This window comes from Coffea arabica, chromosome 2e, assembly GCF_036785885.1.
Source record: "Coffea arabica cultivar ET-39 chromosome 2e, Coffea Arabica ET-39 HiFi, whole genome shotgun sequence".
NCBI lineage: Eukaryota > Viridiplantae > Streptophyta > Magnoliopsida > Gentianales > Rubiaceae > Coffea > Coffea arabica.
The window spans coordinates 7,162,735-7,184,511 of NC_092313.1; the positions used below are offsets into that span (position 1 = coordinate 7,162,735).

General features: G+C 37.5%; 4 protein-coding genes across 4 annotated transcripts; 3 read left to right on the forward strand and 1 right to left on the reverse strand.

Annotated features, from left to right (window-relative positions):
• Positions 1 to 2,595: 2,595 nt before the first annotated feature.
• LOC113725538 (exocyst complex component EXO70H1) lies at positions 2,596 to 4,747 on the forward strand. Its single transcript, XM_027248757.2, has one exon. The coding sequence runs from the start codon at positions 2,700 to 2,702 to the stop codon at positions 4,617 to 4,619; it is 1,920 nt and encodes a 639-aa protein (XP_027104558.2). The 5' UTR covers positions 2,596 to 2,699; the 3' UTR covers positions 4,620 to 4,747.
• A 32-nt stretch (positions 4,748 to 4,779) lies between these two features.
• On the reverse strand, positions 4,780 to 8,167 carry LOC140036597 (probable pectate lyase 4). The gene is made up of 5 exons (XM_072078552.1): positions 7,870 to 8,167; positions 6,826 to 7,177; positions 6,528 to 6,738; positions 6,161 to 6,229; positions 4,780 to 5,211 (listed from the first exon to the last, which is right to left on the reverse strand). The coding sequence occupies exons 1-5, from the start codon at positions 7,994 to 7,996 to the stop codon at positions 4,963 to 4,965; spliced, it is 1,008 nt and encodes a 335-aa protein (XP_071934653.1). The 5' UTR covers positions 7,997 to 8,167; the 3' UTR covers positions 4,780 to 4,962.
• A 6,003-nt stretch (positions 8,168 to 14,170) lies between these two features.
• Positions 14,171 to 15,633, forward strand: LOC140037176 (3-ketoacyl-CoA synthase 19-like). The gene has a single exon (XM_072081366.1). It carries the CDS (start codon positions 14,171 to 14,173, stop codon positions 15,584 to 15,586), a length of 1,416 nt encoding a protein of 471 aa, XP_071937467.1. The 3' UTR covers positions 15,587 to 15,633.
• Positions 15,634 to 19,490: 3,857 nt separating this feature from the next.
• On the forward strand, positions 19,491 to 21,246 carry LOC113725542 (3-ketoacyl-CoA synthase 19-like). The gene has a single exon (XM_027248761.2). The coding sequence runs from the start codon at positions 19,552 to 19,554 to the stop codon at positions 20,953 to 20,955; it is 1,404 nt and encodes a 467-aa protein (XP_027104562.2). The 5' UTR covers positions 19,491 to 19,551; the 3' UTR covers positions 20,956 to 21,246.
• Positions 21,247 to 21,777: the final 531 nt, after the last annotated feature.

The window sequence follows — 21,777 nt, forward strand, 5'->3', positions numbered from 1 at the left end:
TTTTTCTAAAAAAATTGTTGTGCCAAAAATTGTTGTCATATTATTGTATTATTTATGCAAGTGACCATGTATCAAAATCCACTGCTCCAACATGGACAGGATGGCAGCAGTACACATATTCAACCTAGCAGATTCAATAATTCAAATTGCCCAAAAGAATTTTGTGAGATGATCATTTCCCCTCTCTTTTCAATTTTCTCTGCATGTAAAACTTTTAGAATTTGTTACTTGTGTTTGTTAATTTGTTTGCGACTAAACTTCTAGAAAAGAGAAAATATGCCCCCGCAACATACAGAATGGTTCCCACTCAATTATGTGATCCATCTTTTGTCGTTGAATTACTGGTGTCAGTACTATCTAAAGACTAAAATTTAACAGACTCTCATGATATCATTATTACCGTTATTGAAAATTTCCCTGGACTTTTCTTGCTGATGTTGAAATCTTTGAAGCTTTTGGTTACAAAACAACTCTTCTATGAAACAGAGGCAAGACCAAGCTATCTACGTTTGAAATTAACAGAGGGTTTTGTGTGGTGTGGACGCTAAAGGTCAGTTTCTAATTGCCAGAAAACACAGGGGACTTCTGTGCCGTGCCGCAGTTCATAACAAATTGATGGGGGAGAGCTCGAGATGGTCGAGTTCAGAATTGGGTTAATAATCAGAAAGAATGGATTACTAATATCAACGGAACAATAATATTAATGTCAAATCTAAAACTTGCATTGCACGAGAATAAAATTCATAGAAAATGGGCAATGAAGCAAAAATTAGATCAGAATCAGAAGCACATATTCAGCGATGGTGACATTAGGAAACCGCCAAAGTAGAAACAAGAATGCATCTGAAAGTATCAGTCTTATTTATCAGGCTTCCAAAAAGACCGTTTGCTTATACAGCATTAGCTTACCATGACATGTACAAGTAACCAGAAAACAAGACTAATTACTACATTTTTTTTTTTTTTTGCTGACGGAGTGGTGTCCGGATCAATCCTTACAGGGCCCGACTAATCCCACTCCGGCTCGGGAGGAGAGGCCCCTTCCCCCCGAACACGTTAACAGCTGGGACTCGATTCCTGGTGGGGAACTGGACAACGACTTCTAAGGGGCTGTCGTGACCAAACGAGCTGCCCAGGAGGAACAAGACTAAACGAGCTGCCCAGGAGGGACAAGACTAATTACCACTTGATGAGTGAATGGTCTCCACAGGCATTGGTCATTTAGATGCCTCTCCTATTTTCCTCCAAATCCCACTAATATGTCCAAAAGGGATACGAGAAAACTTGTAAGTGTATTATATCTTATAAGTGAATAGCATAATTTTTTTTTCAATTAAAACTTCTATTTCTAATTACCCCTAACAAGTTTTCTTGGATTTCCACCACCACAATGACGGACCGGACCAATGAATTTCCTGAAACTTTTCATTTCGTATTTGTGAATAAGGAAGCATGCATGAGGGTAGCAGGAGGCCAAGAGGAGGACCAAGGACCAAGTCTGATATCAACGACCGAAGTATGAAAACAACATATTCCTTTTTGTTTTCTACATTGTGCTGTATGCCATTCTGCTTGTTCATGACATGTTGGACTTGGGGCACAAATAGTACCAGTTTTGGGTAGATGGTAAGATGAGAGTGGTTGTAAAAAAAAAAGAAAAGAAAATGAAAGTACGTCTTAACTCATGTAGATATAATAGTTTCATAATAATATCTTTTACTGATCTCCACACCTTGAAACTAATGCCATGATTGCACCCACCAGTAAACTTTCTTAAATAAAATTGACCGTTGAATGTAATGATCTTTTACGACTTTAGTATCTTAGATATATATGTAAAGTAATCTATAAATAGAAGTGACCAAATACGTTGTCATCTAGAATGACTGGCGTTGCATCTGAAGATTTCTTTTTTTTCTGGTCTTTTAATTCCCTCAAAAAGTTGGAAACAAGAAAATAGAGAAGACCTGCAGCAAAGTCTGGGAAGTTTCAAAATTATTTGGGCTTTCGTCAACGAAGTTTGATCACCGGCAAAAAAGATGTCGCTACCCATTGCGGCCATAATTAACACAAGTTTGATAACAAGGCACAATTTGATTTTCCTCACACTTTAGTAAGGATCTGGAATTATATTACGACATGTGCACATAATTTATTTTGTGCTAATCATCAAGAAGAAAAAAAGAGAGTCGTCGCTTGTATAAGCTTCGTGTCTGGAAATGGAAACCTGGTCGCAAAAATCTGCTAATTAATAGTTCCCTCCCTTCCAAGTTTCGGCTTCATCAATAGTTGACAAACAAACACTTCCAATCTAAAACCCATATTCGCATTCGGAATCTTGCAGTTTTCAACAAATCCTTCGCGGTGTCCCATTGATTTTTATCTGCCTTATAATTGTCTTCACATCTTTACAAGTATATAGTATATAGTAATCTATGTATCAAGCAAGCAAGTCGAGTCAATCTCCCCGGAGAAGTCCACTGCTACCTCAACTAGTCAAGTATTCATTTGCAACCCTCCTCGAATACCAACTGCCAACTACAGCTCTCGTTAACTATCATTGCCTTTAAATACTGCGAAGTCCCTTAGCACCTAAACCATAAACCCAAGAAAGAAGTCTGCAGGATTTGCCAGCTCCTTTCTTCCTCCTCATCCCTTCTCCTTTTTTGGCCTTTTCATCATTTGAAGAACTGATCGAAATGGCGATTATTGAAATTCCCAGAAGGGAGACAGCAGCACTGCCTGCCACTCCACGAAGAGCAATGGCAAGAATCTTCTCCCCGTCCAATTCTACCTCAACCATCTCTTCATTTTCCAATCATTTCTCTTCAAACACAATCTCTGAGCCAATGATGGATGAAAACATTGAAAAGGCTGAGGCCATGATCACAAAATGGGACGTCAAAGGCTCCACCTTCGCTAAATTCACCTCGCTCTTCCAAGAGAACAGAAAAGAAGCCAAGGACTTTGTCAACTGTATCAAGGACTTGCGCAGAGCCATGCATTTCCTCGTTTCCGAACGAGCTAGTGCTGGCAAACTCGTACGAGCACAAAACCTGATGCAAATGTCTATGCAGCGCCTCGAGAAAGAGTTCTACCAAATTTTGTCAGCTAATAGGGAGTATTTGGATCCAGAATCGGTTTCTAGCCGATCCTCAACAATATCACGGTCACTGTCCGCTACTTCAGATGATGAAAATGACTACAGCTCCGACCATGAGATTCAGAGAGTTGGCGATAAGATTTCTGAAGTCGAACGGCTTTCAGTGCTAGCCATGTCTGACCTCAGGCTGATTGCCGATTGCATGATCAGCACAGGTTATGGGAAAGAGTGTCTGACAATATATAAAATCATCAGAAGGTCAATTGTTGATGAAGGACTCTACCGTCTTGGGATTGAACGATACAGTTCATCCCAGATCAACAAAATGAATCCCACTGCTCTGGAGCATCAGATAAAAACTTGGTTGAATGGAATCAAAATTGCAGTGAAAACCCTTTTACATGGAGAGAGATTTCTGTGCGATCATGTCTTCTCTTCCTCTGAAGCAATCAGAGAATCATGTTTCGCTGATATAGCTAAAGAGGGAGCAACCAATCTGTTCAGATTTCCAGAGCTTGTTGCAAAAAGTAAAAGATGGCCGGAAAAAGTTTTCCTGCTAATGGACTTGTATGAAGCAATCTCGGACCTGTGGCCGGAGACTGAATCAATCTTCTCATTTGAATCAATCTCCTCTGTCAAATCTCAAGCTTGCTCCTCTCTCCATAAGCTCAGTGACTCAGTCAGGACACTTCTCACTGATTTTGAGTCATCAATTCAAAAGAATTCATCTAAAGTCCCTGTTCCTGGTGGAGCAATACATCCATTGACCATTTCAGTGCTGAATTACGTCTCTTCACTTGCCAACTATAGCGGAGTTCTCTCTGATATCATTGCTGGTTCTGCATCCCCAACACAGTTGCCACTTCCAGAGTCCTACTTCGAGAGTCCAACGGTCAATGAGATGCCAACTTCAGCTGTCTCTGTTCGACTTGCGTGGATCATCCTTGTCCTCCTTTGTAAACTTGATAGTAAAGCTAATTTATATAATGACATTGCACTGTCCTATCTCTTCTTGGCTAACAATCTCCAGTTTGTTGGCAAAAAAGTCTCTACCACATCCCTCAAGTGCCTTCTAGGCGATGACTGGACGGTGAAGCTTGACAGAAAGGTGAAATTATATGCAGCAAATTACGAACTGATGGCTTGGAATAAAGTGTTTTCATGCCTACCGGAAAAATCACAAGAAGATATGTCGCCTGATACTGTAAAGACGTATTTCAGGCAATTCAAAGCAGCCTTTGATGAGGCATGCCGGAAACAAATGTCTTGGGTGGTTCCAGATGGGAAGTTTCGAGATGATATCAAACTATCAATAAAAAGCAAACTGGTGCCCGTATATAGGGAATTCTACAGCACACATATTGATGTACTTAAGGGGGACAGGACCTTGAAATTGGTGAGGTTCTCCCCAGATAATTTAGGAAATTATCTGTCAGGTATACTCCAAGGAACTGCGGTACTAGAGAGTTCATCATCATCATTGTCAACTTCTCGAGCATCAAGATGGCTCCCATAATCCTTGTTGACAGAGATTAAAGCTGTATTTTTTTTTGTCCTATGTTATTGCGCTTCATGTTGAAGAAGTTAGCTTTTCTAAGTAAGACTGAATTGTTTACACACTAATGAAAGCATCTTTTGCAATCATCCAGAGGTATAGTTATAGTATGTCAACAAGATGAATAAAAGAAAATTTATTCCGGTGCCCTACTGCTTAAAAAAGGAGCACAGCCAGACTGAATTCGTACTCGTCAATATCACCTAATGTACAATAACAACATGTGCAGAGTATTTCAAATGAAGTTCTCAAGTTCCAACAATTTCTGGAAATTTACATACTTATATAAAATGAAAGCAAGTCATCATGCAGTTGCTGCACGGCTGCTGCTTTCTTCGGCTGGAAGGGTAATAGATTGCCAGCCTGTGCAAATCTGAAGAACAGCTTTAAGAGAGTCTGAGGCAGGTTCCAGCGTCCATGTGGGGTAAAATTCACTGGGATGAAACATGCTTTCTTCACTACATCCTGCAACTAAGAATGCTTGAGCTCCACTCAGAAACAAATCCCCTTCAGATCTTATCAGACCAGACTTCGCCTCCTGCTTATCCGCTGCCTAAATGATCATTACAAAATTCAAATGTTGATATGTTTGAACATGTAATTAATCACACATAAGAAGACAATGATTAAACATAGGTGGTCACCAACAGCAATAATCTGGCACATTCCCTGTTCAACTTCATACCAAAGCTTTTGACCTGGCAGGTCACAGATGCATCCTTCTTTCTGTCATCTTAATTAAGCTCTTACATGATATGTGGGCACACCAAAGTCCCAACACCCTCATACCCCTATTAAAAATTTTCCCCTTTTTGAGAGTTACTGACTTCAGCTAAAGGATTCCCTCCTTGTTCTTGTTGCCCAATGCCATGTTTCATGTTTATAACAGTGCTCATATCCCTATTGATGACTTTGTAGCTTGTACCACAGCGAATTTTGGTCTACGTCATTCATCACCCTTGAGATAATTGATTGTTCACCTTAGCCTTTCGAATTAATGAATCTAGATTGAAATGCCAAAACTCAGTTAAGTGATTTTTCTTAAAACATCTTCTAGGCATTACCTTCACCAAACACGGAATCTCTATCCTTTAGTTTTGCCCCAAACTCACCAGTCACCATAATATTCTGATCTCACCTAGGATCTCATTTATACTTGTTTTGTCCCTGTTGCCCAGAATCTATTCCATTGAATACATTCTTGTCATAGCTGACAAGCAAAGATTGTAAACAACGAAAATTTTGAGTTAGCAACTAAGACATGGTCATTTCATTTTCAAGCAGAAACATGAGATAAGCACATTTACAGAAAATGTCGCATTATTTTTTGTTGACTTGATTTACCAGTAGGTCAAGGTAAATAACTTAATTTCTCCTTCCAGCTGGAGGATTAATAAGATGCTAATAAACTTGACAAAAATGTATGAGCTTAGTGCAAAACAAAGTGTTGTATCAATCTTTCTTCGTTTAAGCCCATCATAAGATATAAGTTCATGAAGTACCTTCTCTGTGTAGTACTCGAAAGCTTTTTTCTTCTGCCCAGCTTCATAAATGTTGCATTGAGAATATACCTGGTAACAATTTCATTTAAGATGAAGAATGAATTTCCAAGACTTAAATTAGTCTAGAAATATTACATACTTCAGTTCTAGTCTTTAAGTAATCAAAAAAACCTTCATAAGTTCCCTAACAATCAATCCAAATATCATGACCAAAAGAAAAAAAAAAAAGGCAATTTAGAGATCACTTGTGGTTCTAAACTGGCACAAACAGCATGTAGGCCCCAGTTTCAAGTGTAGTTCTACATAAAATGACTTCCCTCACAATCAATTCAAGTATCTGGGAAAAAAAGAACAATTTAGAGATTACTTGTGATTCTACACTGGCGCAAACAGCATATATGCCCCAGTTCCTGGTGTAATTGTTGTACAGATGAACTTTTCCAAATCTAACACGAGGGTGCCTTTGACGAGTCCCATCGAAAAAGCAGTGGTGAATAGTCACCCTAATACATCTATCACCAACATGAGATGGATCTGCTCCAATAAGCATTGTCTTGTCATGTTGTGTGAAGTTGCATCTACAGAATTAAAGTTCATTATCAAAATTGAATATCTCTAGAAAGCATACAACTTGAATTGGCATATAAAATGCAGTAACTATTGACCTGGAAATAGTGATGTCTGTACTTTGTCTGGTTATATCTATGAGTCCGTCATCATAATCACGAAGACTACATCGATCTATCCATATGTGCCTGGAATTCGGCTTTATCTGAATGCCATCAACATCATGCCCTCTACCGCCCTCAAACTCCAGGTTGCATATAATAATGTGCTCACATTCCTTCAGCCTCAAGCCCTTGCCGGTCAGTTTTATCCTTTGGCCACGGCCATCAACGGTTTTGTAAGATGACACGTTCAAGTATGACGAGAGATGAATGGTGCCTGAAACTGCAAAAACAATCCAAAGTGGTTCTTTTCTACGACATCCATCACGAAGTGATCCTGGACCATCATCTACAAAAAGATACCATACAAAATTTAGAGCCTAAAAACCTTCCAAATGGCACCATGATACACTGTCAGAATACCACAACATACTACAAAAGGTCAATAGATAACCTTAGCTTTCTAACATCCTCCACTACTGTCAGTTGTAACAACTGAAATCTTGAGTATAAATGAGACACCTATCGATTCCAGTAGTATATGCCTAACAAAATTATGCTCATACTCGTTCCCAACATGCTCCCCAACTACCTTCTTTTGCGAGTATGATATTATCCATCGATAAATGCTTTCTGAAACCTCTGTCACAAATGCAATTCAAACAGAGCCAATTTGTTTAAAAAATGCAGTACAAGACAAAATTACCTTAATCTTAGGCATCAATTAGAAATTTTTTGCAACCAAATTCTAGCTAGATGGCTCTCAAACTTCCATTGATTTTCCATTTGAAGTCTCAACCGGTACACAGACAAATATAGCCGTGTTCATATAGTTCAATTGTTTCAATCAATTTCTCCTTTTGCTCTGCCCAGAACAAAAAATATTTACAGCAAAACCACATTTAACCGAGAAGGGGTCAAACATACTAATCATATAAACACTAAAACATTGAGGTTTGATATTAAGATCCATTAACATCAGCTATTTTCTGCATTACCAAGAATTCATCGTTCGTTCCTATAAGAGAAGACAAAGTCAACCTGCCAAACTGGTGACGTAATAGACCGGACCGTGGAGGCCACCAACTGAGAACCTGCCGAAACCTTCCGCTCGACCGGCCAATGCTCTCAGGCTGGAATCTGCGTCAGCATACGGCAACGTTGTCATGGTAGATGCAGAACCGTAACGTCGTTGCAGGTGAGCTACAAGTCGTTAAGTTTGACGAAAAAGAACAAACGGGGCCGTTATTTTCCGGAGGAAAAGTGAAAAAAAAAAAACTGCTTTTCCAGAGGTTTTATGGTTTTTTGTATGAGTTTGCGTACTCCTAACTCTGGAGATACTCTCGGAGGTTGTTTTCCTTCCTATGACTAATAATCGGGCTCAATTTCTACTGCTAAGTCCAACCCTGATTACATCTCATCAATTGTCACACCAATCCAACGAAATTTGTACACTCCACTTGTTTTTTTTTTTTTTCTCTAAATAATAATATTTTACTGTCCCTGAGACAATACTTAAGAATTTTAGCTAGGTAAGAATATCGTCTTTTACCTTTGTAAGATTTTAGAGTATTCATCGAATGGGGAAAAAAATGGTTTGACCGTTTGGATTAGCTATTTTTTGAGATATTTTTAAAAAATTTTATTGTAGCAGAGTTTTTAGAATATATTTTGAAATATTTTTAGAAAATATTTTAAAATATTTAAGAGTAGTAAAGTTTTTAAAATATTTTTAAAATATTAAAAAAATTAAATTATTTTTAAGAGTATCTTTTAGAGTATTTTTAAAAATATTTTATAGCTTTTGAAAAATTAGTTTTTAAAAAACAAAAGTATCTACATGTGCGCAGGGGGATGGCTGACAAGTGACTATGATCAACTTCCATGATCCCTCCTTTAGCTGCCCTGCTTAAAGATGAGTGGTTCCGGTGTACTAGCTATGGTGGCCACGAGTTGAGTATCATCCCGTGCATCACTTGATTGACTTGACCACATGTTATGTGTTAGTTATTTTTTGACCTCTGTCTCCGTCAGAAGGTTGGGTCAACAAACATCCAGCCCAACTTCTCTTATCATTTAATTTAAAATTTATTATTTTAATTTATAGTATTTTACATAATCATCTAAGATTTAACATGGATTTTTTTTCTGAAAAAAAGTATCCTATTGAGAAACAAACATGCAAAGAAAAAAAAAAAGAAAAGAAAAAATTTAAAAAAATTCAAAATCAATAAAAATTTAAAATAAGTATTACTCCCTTCTTAATATATATTCTATATTAATTAAACTCTTTCATAAAAAAATAAGATCGTGACAACTACAAATGAATTTTAGTTAGTTATTTTGTAGTACCCACAAATTACTAAAAATTTTATTTTGTAGTGTATATATATATATATATATATATATATATATATATATATATATATATGGGATGGGTCAGGTACCCATTAATTTTTAATCCTATTATCCTAACACGTCTCGGATATAAACAGATACCCGACTTTTCGCCGAACCCCTCAAATAATGCGAATCGGGTACACTATTTCGGTCAAATAATGCGAATGAGGTACTCTATTTTTTTTGGATTGGATATCGCAAGTTTTCGAATTAATGGCTATTTTTGTCCACCCGTAATTAGCATAGTGTTTTGGCTCTGAAGTACTTGGAATAATTTTTTATTCCTTTGTATGTGCTACAATACAACGATGAATTGATGATTAATAAAAGTTTTCATTTTGCTTAAAATAATTTTTTTTAATGGTCAATTGGTTATAGTCTAACAATAGCTGGTGACAACTGGCAAATCCATTTAACTCAAATGGTCCAAAACTCTTTCGATATGCTACATTGTCCAATCCAATTGGGCGCGGAAACTTCATGGTCTTAATGTTTCAACCGTGCTATAAGCCTATAATCGGCGGCCCATTCCATGATCGAGACACAATCAGAGTCAGGGAAGACTGGCACTTCAGCAATTAGGAGCATTCATTGTATTGGTGGAGATCATGACCTGCCCTTGATCTCTTATATGATCCATTGTATCAGGTCCATCCTAACAGAGAATTTGGCTTTGTTAAAGTCTCGCATGTGAAAAAGATCAAACAATGTACCTGCTCATTTGTTGTCTAAACTGTGGTTATCTCTTGAGGGAATGTAGAGTTTGTTTTGTAAACTTTCCCAAGGATGTTGTCAACAATGCTATTGCTGATCTAATTTAAATGAAAAGCGTAAATTCTCCCAAAAAAAAAAAAAAAGAAGCAATCAAGATTATTCATGGTTTATAGAATACTAGGCCGTTCGTTTCAATGATCATCCACAAAGAAATAAGACTTGTTCTTTTGTGAAAATAGCTGTTTTAGTTATCTCAGAATGAAAAAGAAAAAACGAAAAAAAAGAGATGAATTTATTCTAGTTCAAATTAGTAACATCTATATGGATTAATTACAAGTTTAGTTTTTTTGTAATCACCATATACTTTGTTACTCTTCTTTAATTTTCCTTTATAAACTATATTTCCTTAACTTTTAATCATTGGGGTTGGTCCAATTGTTAGGAAATGACTCCTACAGCTAGTTTGAGAGTTTAGGATAGAAAAGAAAAGAAAAGAAAGGATGAGAAAAGAAAAGAAGAGATTTTGATGTTGTTTGGGAATATAAAGAAAGAAGTGAAAAGATTTTGGATATATATATGTCATTAAAAATTTGTTCAATAACCATTTAAGAACACAATTGGCATTTTGAAAAAAATTTGTAGCCACTTTTCTACTTTCCGTTCAAATCAGGCCAAATTGGGCAAAAAGCTTGTCTCTACTATAGCCTCAAATTGGCATTTTGAAAAAAATTTGTAGCCCATTTTCCTTCTTTCTGACATCAAGAATCTCACAAATAGTGGAAAATTAATTCTCTCTACCGTTTTCTTTTCTTTTCTGGCCAAATCTCTCCTCTCAAACGCACTGCTAGAATCCTCCCGTTGCAAGATTAGGGTTCAAATCCTGTACATGACAATTAGGGGTAAAAAGAGTATGGAAAGGGATGGAATATTTAAAAAAAAAAGGCACACATGAATGAAAGTGTTCAAATTCTGTACATAACAGTTAAGGGTGAGAAGAGTATGGAAAGGGGTGGGATATTAAAAAAAAAAAGGTACACATGAATGAAACGAACTGAAACTTTTTTGGAGGGAGTAATTTGGAACAAATTTGAGCACATTTTAAATGAAATGCTACTAGAAATATAGAGGAAACCAAAAGTGATGAAACAAGGAAAATATAATCAAACTCAATTAATCCTTTCTCGTCTCCTGAAGTATATTGATACTTTAAAGCAACAAATCTGTTGGGATCTATATTTTCTGCTTTTCTGGGTTATATTTATTATTGTTAATTAATTTCGAGTTGATTTCATTGACTTGGACGTCATGGTAAGTAATAATTTTTCTGTTCATTCGTGAGATTTATATTCGATTGTGTTAAGGTTACTTGTCGTTTTGCTTTGTGTATACCCTGTTTCTGTACCATTTCATGCTATACCGAAGCCCTTCAATACAAACAGGAATACTTACTTGCGACTTTTGCATGCATGCAAAATATCACCAAACTCGAAGTTTGACTTCAAGAAGATATGTTGCCTCCAGACTAAAGGTAAATCTTCAAGCAACATATATAAAGATACTTGTACACATTAGGGATATTAAAGGGCACGTTTGCATGCATTTCGAACCTTACCAGAAAAGCTAATCAAGCCATCCTCGCGAAGCAGAGTTGGAGATTTCTAATAGGGAGAAGTTCACAGTGGGTTAAAGTACTCAAAAAAAAAAAATACTGTAATGGCCAAGGGGAGGGAGATTGCCCATTCAAGGCGAACTCCTCACATACATGGAGGAACATCAGAGCAGGATATGAATTAATACAAAAAGAAGCAAAGTGGGGATTGGGGAATGGTGAGTCTATTAACTTCTGGACGGATAGGTGGATTGGAGAAACCACTCTACTGAAAGAAGCAATTTGTGAGCTACCTGAACAGGAGCAAATGCAGAAAGTGAAACACTACTGGAGAAATACAAGGGAATGGGGACTGGGAGCAACAGAAAAAATATCTGCCGCAGGAAGTGATAGAAAACTTGGGAGCATTGTGTGTGGTAGATGATGAAGATAATCAGGATATACTCTACTGGCCGCTGGAACCAAAGGGGATTTTTTCTACAAAAACAGCATATGAAGTGGGAATTTTTGCTGTGGGTAATCAGGCATGGAAGACTGCTGACCCAAGGGAAAAATTTATGATGAACCTAGGGGTTGCATCCAATGTTGTGCTGAACTGTGGGGGATTCTGAGTGGGCTGAAGCCAGCATGGAGTAAGGGACACAGAAAGATCATTTTGTAGACAGATTTGAAGGTGGGATTAAATTTAATCCCAGAGGCTACACAGGAACCACCTTACTAGAATCTGGTTTTGCAGATACGAGAAAGGTGTAAGAAAGAATGGACATGCTAGCTAAAACACATCTGGAGAGAAGGGAACAAATGTGCAGACTTCCTTGCCAAATGCAGCGTTGATGCAGAAATGGGATGGAAGAATTTGGAAGAACCTCCGGAAGCGATCAGAAAGCTGCTCAACGAGGATGTTCTGGGGTGACCACACCCCGGCTTGTTTTGTGTACTTAGGAGCTGTGGCTCTTCCCATGTACCCCCAAAAAAATACGAGGTTACCTTAACAAGACATTTTCTTGCAGAATAGCTAATTGACAAAATGTACTTCATCAGTTTAGCCCTGAAATAGGAATCAACCATACATTGCCCGTATTGTCTTATATGTGTACGGAAAGATCATTGAATTTGGAAATGTTGTACTAATTCGTGACATATGAAGTGCGGACATTTGTGGGATTGTGATGTCATTTTAATCATGCATGGGACCAAACTGTGCTACCGTCCTTCTCTCATAAGGGTATAACAGGTTGGATGACTCTATTACTATCTTCTTCTTCTTCTTTTTTCCTCCTGGGGTTTTGAGACCATCTGTTGCCTTTGTCTCGTGTTAACAATCCAAAGTAACCAATTAAGGTGGTGACTCAGTTGCAATCGAGTCTCCAGCTTTCATTGTTTCATTTGTTGCTTGGGTATTATCCTCGTACGGGATTCCTGGTAATGCTTATGCATGAAAAACATGGATTCAAGCAGTTTTTCGGCATACTTCCTTGCCTAAATCTCTTTTCATCATGCATGGTTCGTGTTTTGAACGAGTGTTAGCATCATGGATTGCAATTCTTGGTTTTATGAATTCAGACGTCAGAGATGACCTAAGCCTGAATAAAGTCTTAGATAGGAGAGGAGCTGCAGAAGTAAACTAAAACACTGAAAACATGAGGCACTTGAGCTTTCACCCACGGAATGGGTTTGAGAATTCCTTTTTCAAAACGTTATGGTTGTGCAGTAGCTATTATTGATCAGCTGCCAACAATATTGGGCTGCGAGCTAGTCCAAAACTTATTGCACATGCAGTGCAGTATGTCGACTGTCGAGAGAAAGGATAGGTGACAGAAGTATGGAATTCAATGCGGAAAATATATAGCTGGGCAGTATGGGAATGCCGACAAGAAAGAAATGTTACACAATAACTTAAGATATGGTTCTCTTGCCAGAATGTGTTCACCGATTAGACTACGCAGACATGACGCTGTCCAAGTAAGGCTGCTCCATACCATCATGATTGGGAGGATATTGTGCAAATTTTGGATCAAGCACTTGAGAGTCGTTTAGAGTTTGCCTTGGTGCTCTAGGTTAGGCTTTAGCTACAGCTTTGCAATGGAAAGTTGGATACACAGATTTAGTAGTTGAGAGTCTATCTCTGGATCAGAAGTCAGAACAAGAATTTGATTCATGTTGTTCTTGATTAGACTCCCTCCAAGTCCAGCATTCCCTTTTTGCAACACAAATAGACTAGAGGGAAGGGGGTTCACCAAGGTTTAGGCATCCTCCACGGGAGTTTCACTGGAATTTCTGCTGTGTGTATGATGCACGATTACAAATAATTAATGTTCTCCGTAGAAGAAATTGGGAAACAGTTACTGACAGTACCTTTTCAGCCATAAACAGAGGCGTAGTTTGACACTGGTTTACGTGGGTTATAAGCATCTCAATTCCCAATTTTCTGGCAATAAATTGATTTGTGAGGCATGATAATGCATACCACGCAACCCGAAATTGATTGAAGTCTGTCCCAACCATTATTTAAACTAAAAACATTTGCCTATAAACATGATCCATCTGTATATCTTCCTACACCAATACATACTTGAATATTTCCCTGGAACCCTTCACAGTTCTTTTCTTGTTTCACGAATGGAGCTCTTTACTGCAATCTGCATCCTTTGCTTCCTCTACCTCATGCACCACCTCTACAAGTTATTCCTTCGGATCACAAATCAACGATTTTACATGATAGCTTATCAGTGTTACAAGCCCGCGGAGGACAGGAAGTTAACAACAGATTTATGTGCTTCCATCATTTTGCGGAACAAAAACCTTGGCCTAGACGACTACAGGTTCCTCTTACAAACCATGGTCAATTCAGGTATTGGTGAAAATACTTATGCCCCGAAAAATATCATCCTGGGCAAAGCAGTCCATCCTGAATTAATCGATTCGTTATCCGAAATAGATGAAATCTTCTTCGACACACTCGACAAACTCTTTGCTAATTCAGGGATTTCTCCACAAGAAATCGACATAGTTGTGGTGAACGTATCCCTTCTTTCATCCGTGCCATCTCTAACATCTCGAATCATAAACCATTACAAAATGAGGCCTGATATTAAGGCCTTCAATCTCTCAGGGATGGGGTGCAGTGCAAGTCTTATTGCAATTGATCTAGTCAAGCACTTGTTCAAGACTCATAGAAATTCTTTTGCTATAGTTGTCAGCACGGATGCCTTAGGTGCAAAATGGTATTGTGGAAAAGAAAAATGCATGATGCTCCCCAACTGCATGATGCGCTCGGGTGGTTGTTCCATGCTCTTCACGAACAAAAGGGTTTTCCAGGATCGAGCCATCTTGAAATTGAAATACACTATCCGAACTCATTTTGGAGCAAACGATGAAGCATACAATTGTGGAATTGACATGGAAGATAATCAAGGATACCGAGGATTTCGTCTTGCTTTGACAAAGGAGCTAGTCAAAGCTGCTGCTCAATCTAATCTGAGAGTTCTCGTGCCGAAATTACTTCCATTAAGGGAAATAATTCTGTTCGTCATCATGGCATCCTATAGAAAGATTACTAAAACGAAAAGTTCATCCTTAGCTGCAGCTCCAAATATGAAGACTGGTGTCGAACATTTCTGCATACATCCGGGTGCAAAAGCTGTAGTTGAGGGATTTGGCAAGAGTTTAGGGCTTGACGAATATGATATTGAACCATCTCGGATGACACTACACAGATTTGGCAACATGGCTGCTGGTTCTATTTGGTACGTCTTAGGTTATATGGAAGCTAAGAAGAGGCTCAAGAAAGGTGACAGGATACTCATGATTACTTTTGGTGCTGGTCTAAAATGCAACACTTGCGTATGGGAGGTGATGAGGGACATGGATGGCTCAAATGTGTGGGAAGATTGCATTGACAACTACCCTCCGAAGTCCCTAGCGAACCATTTCATGGAGAAATTTGCTTGGCTCAATGATGAAAGTATGAGCTTCCTTAGCCTGGATGACATTCGTGAGAAAATTTCTTTCGAAATCAAGGCCTCTAGATGTTGAGATTTTTTCACTTGAATTGTTATTTGAATTTACACTAATTGCATTACTATATGAAAACAGGAGTTTGCATGTGTTTGGTGGTATTTTTAAATGTTCAATATGCACGCAGAACTGATTACTTTTTCTGGACAGGAAAGTACAGCTGAAGTTATTTACAGTACTAGTAGTAGTATGTAAACATTTATTCCTACCGTTCTTTTAGAGTTTAGACCACGATTTTACTGCTTGTCCAGGCCACTAGCCCGTTCCAAAATCTATAATAGTTTCCATCGGATTCCTGAAAAAGTTATGCGATTCCCCTTGGATGGCCTGGTTGAATCAGTGGTGCGCAGTGAAATAAATTGATTACGTATTCCAGTGGATAGACAATTATTATTGAAACAGTTCTTAAAGTAGCTACGAACGATTTATTTGACTGGCACAAACTGTGAAGTCTTTGAATGCATTTATGCAAAAGGTTATCCAGATGATACCATATACAGGAACTAACTATGCATTTTCTCCACGGGGCAAAAAGATTGCCAGATGATGCCATATACAGGAACTAACTATGCATTTTTCCATAAATTTAGGCCGGAGAAAAATATCCAAGATTATGCCTTTTTTGGCCTTGCTAAAAAGTTTCTTATTAAGCAAACGCAATTTAACATTTTCCATAAAAAAAAAAAACCACAGTTTAGTAGTACCATTAACTAAAGGCGACGCACTTATTGCGCAACCATTTTATGTAGTTAAATATAGTTCTTTTTTTTTTGTAGGTAAGGCCCTTTTGGAGCTGCAATAACTTATTGAAAAATACTTCTCCATTAGAATTTTTAATAAAATACTTATTAAGTATTTAAGTGCTTTTAAATATATTGTTTAAAGACATAATTTAATAAGTACTTACTGCATTGGATATATTTTATTTGAAATGTTTTAAATGTATTTATCTCTTTATTTAGATCATAATATAGGATGAGATGATTAAATTTAATATTTAAGTTTTTAAATTACAAAAATTACTTTAAAAACGCCAAATTTGATCTTCTATTAAAAGTATTTTTAACATCAAAAGCTCCATTCCTAAGTAATTTTTAAAAATACTTTTAGCACCTATGAGTGATTTTTAATCATAAGTACTACAACCTTTTTTTTTTTTTTTTATCGAAAACGATATAAGACACATACACCCAACTAATTTAATATAACTGAGGGTTAAAGCTAAGAGGACCTAAGAGGTAACCTAAGGGGGACCCACAAAGCTTACCTATCCAACCAATTGGTAACTGGAAGACAAACATGTGGACCTTAAGTTCAGGTTAAAGAACCCACATCCCAGCGATGTGGGACGGATTCAACTTGTTACCAACCGAGGCCGATTTTGGAAGAAGATGAAAGCGCATAGACATACGTGACTGTGCCCTTAAGTCACATTCGTATCTTTATCGCATTCTTATGTCACATTCGTCTGCTCCATATTTCACATTCGTATCTTATATAAGGGGGAAAAAAGCTGTATGCAGAAATGTCCAGGAAACTACGGATAAAACTAACATGGCCGTTACTCAAAAATGATAGTTGACAGAAACAAAATGGAGCATTTATACATATGCGTGCATGTTACTAAAACCAAGTTGAAATCCAACATGCAATATCTGAATTTTCGTGTTTATACAAATGTAGCAAATCTGAGTCATGAAATCAAAGAAGAAACTTCACCAAATTAGGTATGTACTATAGAAACTTAAAACGCCTAACCAGAAAGCCCCACATTGGGCTATCAAATATTCATATTGATGAACGTCAATAGTGTTGTTGGTGGTATTAGTGGTCTGAAAGAAGTCTAGGGTTCTCCATTTAATAAACAGATGTAATCCACTTCAATCATGGGTGGCAATATAATAATAAGGTTTAAAAACAAAAAAGCTCCTTGTAGTATACCGAATATACAGAAAAGACTTCCGTGATTTCAAAACATACAAAACGACACCTCATATTTTGAACTAAATTATAAATTAACAGAATTCGTTAAACTTAACGGAGTCACTTATCGAATTGCAGTGTTTGTGGACCAATGGTTTCTCTACCCCGAAGAAATGAAAGGAAATGACATGTCACACCAACAACAACCAATCCTAAAATGAAAGAATACTTTTTCCTTTTAAAATAAGAGATGAGTGATCTTATTAATGAGTGAAGAGATCCACATCTAGAGCACACTGCACAGGAGAATCCTCCCGACAATCACAAAAAACCAAAGAACTCAAATCAGAAGAGTTTAGATTAATTTGTATACCATCCTTGCTTTTTTACTATTAAGCACAGAGCCCCTTTTACATGCTTGAGTTGCAAATAAACTCCTAATCTGATAGAAATCAATGCAGCTGCTTTAATTAAGGGCATGTACCCTACCTTGCTAAAGAGACAGGAGGTGGGTGACAGCCTGACAAGGTTGAAATTTGCCGGCTTCCCTCCGTTCTCGTACCACTATTATTAATGTCGAAAATATAGGTATAATGCATAAATTGCTCTTACCAACCCTATTAACTAAAACCGCACAAGATATTCCATGAAGATTTGAACAAAATCGCCCAAGGCTGAGCAATTAGCCATTCATTTGTTAGAAATCATCAACAAGTCAAATCAAGGGAGTTAGGCACTAATTCATCACACATTTAATTCATACGAAAATCTGGACTAAAGTTGCATTTTTTCTCCGGCAACATTTTCTTATGGTTATTACGTTGTTATCAATTCATCACCACACAACACAACATTAATTGATCCTTAAATTTCACAAGGAGCCAGGATAGTGAAGTTTCTAAAATGATTATGCATCAACTTCATAAAGCCAACAGCGACATTTTTAACTTTAAATATAAACCTTAAACAGAATTGATCATGGCACCTATATATGTTTGCTATTTCCATTGTCTTGCATGCATGATTGATGTTATTTTTGTGCGGTTGCCCCAAAGCAACTTTGTATTAATAGCTTCTTGTAGCGTAAAATGTTTGCTTTTCATTCATGTTACTAGGTATATAATCAAGTGTTTCGTATGCTTGTTACGATTAATTGCTTTTGCAAAGTGGAATTCACATGCAAGAGTGCATGTAGATCCAAATAACAATTAAAAAGTGATATTAGGAAAGATAATATAATATGATTCCACCATTGCCCTTATCTACTAAATTGTTTAATTAAACTAATACCCACCCAAATATTAAACAAAACACTAGAATTTACTGTTTATTATCAGGGATTAAATCATATATGGCATCGAAAATAGTATATCATTTTGTATATTTCACTTAATGCAAGATCCAAATTGCGCTTTTCAGTTACAAACTCATTGTCAAACATGATTAACAACAAATAATCAAAAAAATCCGTAACCAAAAACATTACAAAAAGTGAACTTTAATACCATAAAAATCTCAACAACTAATCTTAATATGTTGACAATAATATTTATGGTTTTAAAGTTTGTTATTTTAGTGTTTTCTTTAATGCGTGGGTTGGTATTAAATTAATTAAATAATGTAATAGATAAGGGGTAATGATGCAATCATATTATTTTCTTTCTCCTAATATCACTTTTTTAATTATTGATTGGGACTAAATGTTACAAGATGATTAACCTTAAGGGAGGCTAGTTTAATTTTTTGAAACCTGAAGGGAGGCCAGTGAAATAGTCAGAAACTACCGGGGAGGTTTCTAAAATTATCCCTATTTTCTTACTATAAATTATAAAGGAATGCAATATATTTTTCAATTTAACCAAAGGAGTTGATTCTGCTTTTGCATGGTGTGCTGAGAAGAAATGCGTCACAACTCAAATTGGGGACGCATAACTGCTTTTGTATGTACATTAATTGCTTTTGTATGTTGAAATTTTGCCTTATATATAGTCTACACCAATAGGTTGCAGAAATCCAGCATACCCCCTCCATAGCCCATCCTCCACTTTCTTTTTCGAAATATGGAGCTCTTAACAGCACTATATTTGCTTTGTTTCCTTTACCTTACATACTACCTCTACAAGATAGCCTTGCAGAGGACAAACCAATGCTGTTACATGCTAGGCTATGAATGTTACAAGGCCACGGAGGACAGAAGGTTAGACACAGAATCATGTGCCTCCATCATCTTGCGCAACAAAAGTCTTGGCTTAGAAGAATACAGATTCCTCTTACAAACCATTGTCAATTCAGGCATTGGTGAGAACACTTATGCTCCCGACAATGTCATCCAGGGCAAAGAAGAGCGTCCTGAATTAATCGATTCATTAACCGAGATGGATCAAATTTTCTTCAACACACTTGACAGTCTTTTTGCGAAGTCAGGGATTTCTCCTCAAGAAATCGACATTCTTGTGGTGAACGTATCTCTACTTTCTTGCGTGCCATCTCTAGCAGCTCGAGTCATAAACCGTTACAAGATGAGGTGCGATGTCAAGGCCTTTAATCTCTCTGGCATGGGGTGCAGTGCCAGCCTTGTTGCAATTGATCTAGTCCAGCAACTGTTCAAGTCTTACAAGAATGCATTTGCTATTGTTGTGAGTACAGAAGCTTTGGGTGCAAACTGGTACTGTGGCAGGGAAAAATCCATGATGCTGTCCAATTGCTTATTCCGCTCGGGTGGTTGTTCAATGCTTTTCACCAATAATAAGGCCTTAAAGCATCGAGCCATCTTGAAGTTAAAATATATGGTACGCACTCATTATGGATCAAATGATGAAGCCTATGATTGCTGCATCCAGGTGGAAGATGGTCTAGGGTACAGAGGTTTTCGTCTCACGAAGAAACTTGTCAAAGCAGCAGCTCAGAGTTTCATCATCAATCTGCGAGTGCTGGGTCCTAAAATGCTCCCATTATGGGAAATAATAAGGTACATCGTTGTATCCTTCCAGCAGAGGAGGAAATCCAAGAGTGCGTCCCTTGATCAAGGACTCATGGCCGCAATTCCGAATTTGAAAACAGGTGCAGAACACTTCTGCATACATCCTGGTGGAAAGGCAGTTATAGATGGGGTTGGCAAGAGTTTGGGGCTAACTGACTATGATCTTGAACCGGCCCGGATGACGCTTCACCGCTTTGGTAACACTTCTGCTGGCGGCTTATGGTATGTTCTAGGTTACATGGAAGCTAAGAAAAGACTCAAGAAAGGTGACCGGATAATAATGATAAGTTTTGGTGCTGGATTTAAATGTAACAATTGTGTGTGGGAGGTAATGAAAGATATGAAGGATGGCAATGTTTGGGAAGATTGCATTGACGAGTACCCTCCAGATTCTCTAGGCAATCCTTTCATGGAGAAGTATGGATGGATCAATGATGCGGCACTGAGCTTCATCAGAATGGAAGATTATAGATCAATTTCTTGATTTTCAAGAGAGCTTCTTTACCCCACTGCTCCCATTTTCCTAGTCCCTCCTTAAATTTATCTTACCTCCGCAATTCTCAAATCTCAACGAGGATGAGATGTCCTAAAATTCTCCTTGAAGGGCCTGGCAGAATTGTTGTTGAGCACCAAAGAAAGTCCAGCTTAGTGTTTGTGTGGGATTTGTTTCCCAGAATCTTCGTTTCTTGATACCATATACTATATTGTCATTCCTGTTGTTCAATTGTGTCAATCTCTCGCATGAATCAATAAAAGTTTACCCTTAAGTGGAAAATTCAAGCAATTTCCAAAGAAAGACGCATTCAGCAACCAGGGACTTGAATTGCTGGCTTGCAGAACGTTTGTTTCGGGAGATTTATCGCAATTGTTTTATTTCTTCGGCTTTAGTGATGGTATGGTTGAGACCCAGCAAGAACTTGCCCTGCAACTAACTTTCTGATTAGCTAATAAATTTCACAGAATAGCAATCACCATAAATTCCTCCGCTGTATATATAAAGAGGATGCAGCTTGGCAGGCACACTGGGACAGCGGTGGCCTCAACATGCCGAAGAATGGCACGTCTGACATTACATTTATGTGGTTTCCAGAGTCTTCACCATACTCTCTCTTTCAGCTTTACCCTACCAAATTAACCTACCATCAGGTTCTGGGCCATATGCTGTGAAAAATAAATCATGAAGGGCTACAATAGTCTGAAATGGTATTGATCGGTGTTAGTTTATCTGGCATTGCAACTTACAAGTCAATTTAAACAACCAATGTCTAATACATTAAGTGATACAATAATATGAAACAACCCCTTT